This window comes from Arachis duranensis, chromosome 1, assembly GCF_000817695.3.
Source record: "Arachis duranensis cultivar V14167 chromosome 1, aradu.V14167.gnm2.J7QH, whole genome shotgun sequence".
NCBI lineage: Eukaryota > Viridiplantae > Streptophyta > Magnoliopsida > Fabales > Fabaceae > Arachis > Arachis duranensis.
In genome coordinates, this window is record NC_029772.3 from 5,288,902 (window position 1) to 5,295,327 (window position 6,426).

The following is a 6,426-nucleotide window of genomic DNA, read 5'->3' on the forward strand; positions in this document are numbered from 1 at the left end:
AATAATAAGGTGAAAACTCAAGTGCAGTCAATTTCATATAAAGTTGATGGTTGAGAGTGGTTAGATAATTTGACTAATTTGACTAAATTTTTATCTAACGACTCTCAATCATCAACTTCACATGAAATCGATTGCACCTGAGTTTTCACCTAATAATAATAATAAGAAAAATGTTACAAGATCATCAGAATTTATTTATTTTGGTCATCAATTCAATTTCTTTATTCTAGTTTCTTTAATCTAAAAATTAAATAACATATTTTATCTCATACTTTTAAATATTAATGACTAACTGATGACGGCTAAAATAATAAATTTTGATGGCTCTAACATTCCTCTAATAATAATAATAATATATGAGGACAAGAAGTCAAAATAAAAAGGCACTATACCCCAGCACTATGTACCCTAAGTATATTATGCCACATTCAATCTTCTTATCTCCTCATCCAATTCTTCTATTGTTCTAATCTCAATCTCCCTCTCTCTCACACGCACATTGTGGCTCTTTGTTTAATTTGTTCTCTTTTGCTACCAATAACATCATCAACCTAATATTGACCAAAATAACTTTCCGTGTATAGGCCTTATTCTCAGCCACTTATGAACAAAAATCCTAGTGTTGTTATGCATGGATGAGAGGATATTTTTGTAATATGAATTATTCACTTATGAACACTCGAATATATCCGTGAAAATTTCATATAATATACGTACCACGCATAAATTTTCACTAAGAACTCTCGGTTATGTATATTTTATTTAGATTAATTTTTTTAATTAATGATAATAAAAATTCAGACATTATTTAAATTATGCGAAATTTTTAGATGAAAGAATAATCGATTGTAAGAAAATATCTTGGTGTTGGAATGTCCAAGTCACTATCTAGATGCCACACCTAATAGTCTCTATCGGCGATTGCTTCGACTTTGAGGGGCCAATTTTGATTGTTAGCATTCGTGAACTGATTTCCCATTCCTATTAATGCATAAATATATAGGTTACAAAGTCCTTATATTCACTATGAAATATAAATTGGGGGAGGATAATAATTAGGTTATCTTTGGTTGTCATTTAGTCCTTTTTTTTCAGATATTGCTAAATAAAAATTAGAATCCAAAAAACATGATATAGCATTGTTTGTCCTTTTCAATTTTTGTAAATAAAAAATGTTATCTTGATTAATTCATCACAAATAAAATAAGAGACAAGATAATAAAACTTATCGTACTATTATCACTTTAAAAGTCGTTAAACAATAAACACAAGGAAAATGGCGACTTTTAACTAAATTTTACTATAATATCTGAATACTAGACTAGTCACGAGCCACGACTGAGAATATTATCAGAACATTCATGCTCATTATTTTGAAAACAAAAATATTTTTTAGTAGAATTTAATTGAGATTACTTCATGTGATCTCTTTAATAAGTATCCTCAACTCCAATTTTTTTTTCACTAAAGTATTGATCTCCTAATATTTTTTAATAATACTATAATTAAAAAATGTACATAAAAAATACAAGTTAAATATAGACTTTTTAATTTTCTATGAATTAAATGTAGTGAAAGAACATTCAAAACTTTCTATAGGACACCTTTTAACTATACATATGTATGTATGTTTCACAAAGTTATTGTTTTTACGAGGGGGAGTATCTCATTATCTTTGGGTATTTTTTTGTCAGGAGGATGAAATTGGACGGCTTCTAACCTTAGATATTATACATTACAACACTCATTCACACCCAAGACTAAGTTTCCATTAGGACAGTCAAATGAATTAGCCCAACTTGCCTAAACCTGCCGGCTAAACAAGCTGACCTATTTAAATCCATTTTATTTATGGATCATAATTTTTTAGCATAGACTGTTTATAACCAGCCCCATAGTTAAACGGGATTGTCTATTTCTTTTATCTTTTTTTAAAAAATATTTTAACAAAAAATATCACTTAGATAAAAATATTAAAAAAATCTTTTTAGTTAATGAATTAAAATTTTAGGTTGGATAAGAGAGAATGTTGGCTAAAAGCCTAAAAGTGCTAATTTTGAAAAAAATACAAAAACTTAAACGTGGGCTGTTTAGTCCACAAGTTCACCCATTTAACCTAAAATTTAAAAGGATATAATTTTAGAGAAAAAAACCCACCTATTTAAACAGGTAACGCCTTAACGGGTTGGCTTGACGAATTTGTCCCGTTTTGACATCCCTAGATCCCATCCACTATTAGTCTCGGCCATGTATTGAATCCGATGCACATATTGCAAGGCAAAGATCATAACCACTAGATTAAAGCCTTGCATATATGTATAAAACAGAGCAGGATAAATTGTGGACCGAAAATAAAAGGATAGTGGGTATATTGAGCCACAGTTCATGGATTGGATTGGTCCACTAGAGTTGCACCAACTCTTAAAGCGAAACAGGATGTTGGATTACAGCGGATTAAAACTCTTTTAAGAAACTTCAAATACTTACAAGCATGTCACATCACATGCAAATGTCTTGCATAAAGCAATTTTCTAACACTAATGAATTGCTAATTTCTCCTCGAGAAGAGAATCGCTTAATTAATATTATGGGAAGAGTTTCAAGTGTATTTTCAGTTATTTTAAGCGTTAATCTGAATTATAAAAAATATATATAATATATATTAATTAAAATCAATTATTAAAACAATTGGAACACCTGTGTTCTCAGTACCTCTGAAATTTTTCTAATATTATGATATTGTCTGGCTGTTATTGTTGAGGAGACAAGAATCACTTTATTGTTGTTGAAAGTTGTAACTAAACCCGAAGCTTAGTTATAAAACTAGAGACCATGACAAATTAATGTTTTCTTCCTACAAGGTGCCTTGCACATCAGGGAAAAAGTAATCTTAAGTATCTTACCATGGCTTTAGCTAGTTGACTGAAAATTCTCCCCAAATAATTTTAACATGCTTTATCAAGGTATATCACCATATATGATGAACCACCTGCATATGCACAAGAACGCAAGCCATTAGATTTGTGGTAAAAAAAAACTACAGTAGTGTAAAAGCATCTCAAATGTATGTGTATCAACATAGATACAACAAAGCCTTATCAATAGAGGTAGGTTACATGATCAAACAACACCATTCTCTTTTGATAAGTTCTTCAAAGTTTTCTTTGTCTCCTCATATTCCTAGCAACCGGTATATCCCTCATTTGATCCACCTTCCCGGTAGTATTACTAAAATCATGTTTACATGGACACTGTGTTATCAAAGCGTAAATGCAGCTGACCCTTCTTGTTACCGGGAAAAATGGAAAACTTGATTGGTTATTTTGAAGTTACAGTGTTGCACAAAAAGAGCAGGGTACCCAACTATTATCATAGTAAAGATATTTGGCTGAAGATGATAAACAACTCAAATATTCAATAGGGGAAAACTAAAACAGAAATTATAAGTAGAGCATGAATAACAAATCTCTACAACTGGAAGCTTGGGACTAATTCGTCGCTAATCTCTAAACGCTTTCAAATGATATTTGGCATGAAGTGAAACTGTTGAATAAGCAAAGAAAAGAACTAAGAACAGAAAACAAGTCCGTACAAAATGTGCATGCTAATCTAATAATAATTGTGAATTGTTTTAATACATACTTTTGCTCTTGAGATATCAACAGCAATGGCGAATTGTGCTTCACAAATCTTCGTCTGTCCAATCAAATATTAAATTAGTTCAGCTTCGGCTCCTTAGGAAAGAATCTTCCTGTATATAACGTTCCAACAAAATGCATCTTGTCGGAATCATCACTGGACCTGAGAAATGAAATTGAGAAGTTACAACAAAGCTTTTTCAATGGGTTACAAGACCTAATGAGAGGAGTGAGAGGATAAAATAAGGAGAAGGATCATCTATGTAATACTCTTAATTCTACTCATCAAACAATACATTTATGTAAAAAAAATCATGAAGCAACGATGAGCTTATGCTATGGATTAATATCGAATGCACCGAGGTGACATTATTTTGTCAAAGAAGCAACAATGCAGAACAGATTACCTCGACAGAACTATGGATTATGAGTTATGTCCAGCAACCCAAGTCTGATGCTTTGAAAAATCATTTAAAGCTACCACCACACATATGAACCACAAGAAATAAGATGTTTGAGAAGCAGCCAACCACAACATTGGAACTCTCCATTCCCCACTGCTTTTCTGCATCACTATGCATATTCAACATGTTGAGAGAAGAAATACATCAATTGATCCGCACAACAGTTTTCAACTTGGCAAAAACTTAAAACCCTTTGATTTTAGTTTAGATTCTAAACCGAAGAGCTTAATTCCTGATAGCACCAAGTCTGCCGTCCTTTGCTTTGTGTGACTGATTAGTAATTCGTCATACACAATGGTGTCAGCTTCGGTTAACAATCTGCGATCCCTCAAATTTGAAAAAACCTTCCTGGCCTCTTCAATTGTTCCATGCTTAGACATGCCAGATATAACTGCAGCACATGCGACAATGTCCAGAGGGCAACCCTGTTGCATCATCTCATTCAATACTTCAATCACTTTCTCGGCATCATTTGACTTACATGAGTGAATGATGGTAAGACTATATTTGAATTCCATAGGACCACTGTCTATGTTGGCAAGGCAATCACGGACAAGCATCATGCCTGCATCAATCTCGCCAATTTTACAAAGCCCCTTGGCAAGGGAACTGTAAGCAGCAACAGAAGGAATACAAGACATCTCAATGATCTTATTGTGATACTCACATGCCTCCTGAATTTTACCAAGATCAACATGGCATAGAATTGTTATACTGTATGTAAATGAGTCAGGTTTCAAGTTTGAGGCATTCATTTCGTCAAAGAGTAATAGAGCCTTCTTCATCTCACCAACCTTGTGTAGAGAATCCATAAGAATATTGTACATTTCAACACTAATATAACCTTTTGCCTTCAAGTGTGTAAAAGCCTCTAATGCTACTAATGGTCCCTCCTTCACCAGAAGGGATAAGAATTTGGCAAGATCATCAATAACTGGAAAACCTAACTTCTCCATCTGCTTGAGAAGCTTGAAGAGTTCTTCCATTTTTTTTGCTTTAGCATAACACAGCAACAATGGTTTCACTGATAAAAAATTTGGCTCAAGGCCCTCCTTAATAGTAACTTGGAAAAGCTTGTAAGCCTTCTCAATCTTAGTCACATTGCACAAGCCTTCAATAAGGGAATTATAAATTTCTAAATCCGCCCTATATCCTGAGTTAACCAAATCCTTCAACAAATCGAAAGCAACACCAATCTTCTTTTCCGCCACAAACGACTCTATAAGTGACCCATATATAGCTCTATCTATCAAATGACCCTTACTCTTCATCTCCTTGAAGAACTCATAACCCTCTTCAACCCTCCCTCCTTTCAACAACCCTATAATTATAGTAGCATAAGCCATCACATCAGCCTGAACCTTATCCTTCTTCATTTCTTCCCAAACCCTCAAACAACCATCCAAATTTCCCTCCGGAACCAGCATCCGAACCAGAGCAGTATAAGCAAACACGTCCGGCTTGCACAAATTCACCCTCATTCTCTCCAAAACCTCCAGCATTTCGTCGATTCGCCCGGCCTTACACAGCCCCTTAATCAAAATCATGAAAGTAACAGCCTCTTCCACCAACCCATCCTCCCTAAAATCGTCATAAACCGAGAGCGCAAGATCCAAATGATCCGTCTTTACCAATGCATCCATAACCCTATTATACAAAAATACCCTAGGCTTAACACCAAACTTCTTCATCTTCTCATACACATAGTAAACCCTAAGTCCCCTATTGGCATCAGAATGCATTCTAATCAAAATCTCAAACTGCTTCTCACTGGGGGGTTTCCCCTGCGAGTCCATAAGTTCGGGCAGCTGGTCAGCTGCCCGGAACCGATTGCTACGGTTCAAGCAATAAGCAAAAGCATTATAGGATGCAAAATTATGGTGGAAGCCTTTCTGCTTACCAGCCCAATGGAAGAACTTGGAGGCAAGGGTAGGGTTTGTTTGGAGCTTGAGAACCTCGGCAACGAGGGTGGGTGGGACTCTACGGAGTTTGTTGAGCTCGGAAACCACGGAGGGGCCCCAGGTATGGCGATTCTTGCGGAATGCGTCGATGATGAATCGGGCGATGGGAGATAGGCGAGGGGAGGAGGAGAATGAGAATGAAGAAGACGGAGAAGGAGGTGGTGAGGGGTTTTGGGGGAGGAAATGAGGGTCCCACTTGTGAATGTCGAAGGGAATGGAGGGTTTCGAGGGGGGTTTCTGGGGTTTGAGGGTTTGGCGGTTCGAGAAGAGACCGCCGCGGACGGTTGGGCGGTTCTGGGAGGGCGTGCGGTGGCCGTAGAAGAAGTATGGCTTGTTTGCTTTGGGAGGTGGTGATGCTGGCGG

At 35.7% G+C, this 6,426-nt stretch overlaps 1 protein-coding gene across 1 annotated transcript; it reads right to left on the reverse strand.

The window, feature by feature from the left end:
* Positions 1–2,615: 2,615 nt before the first annotated feature.
* Positions 2,616–6,420, reverse strand: LOC107492578 (pentatricopeptide repeat-containing protein At4g20740; the record flags this gene model as incomplete). Its single annotated transcript, XM_016113649.3, has 3 exons — positions 2,616–2,989; positions 3,643–3,801; positions 4,046–6,420. A coding segment is annotated over one exon (2,151 nt), but the record flags the coding sequence as incomplete, so codon positions are not given.
* Positions 6,421–6,426: the final 6 nt, after the last annotated feature.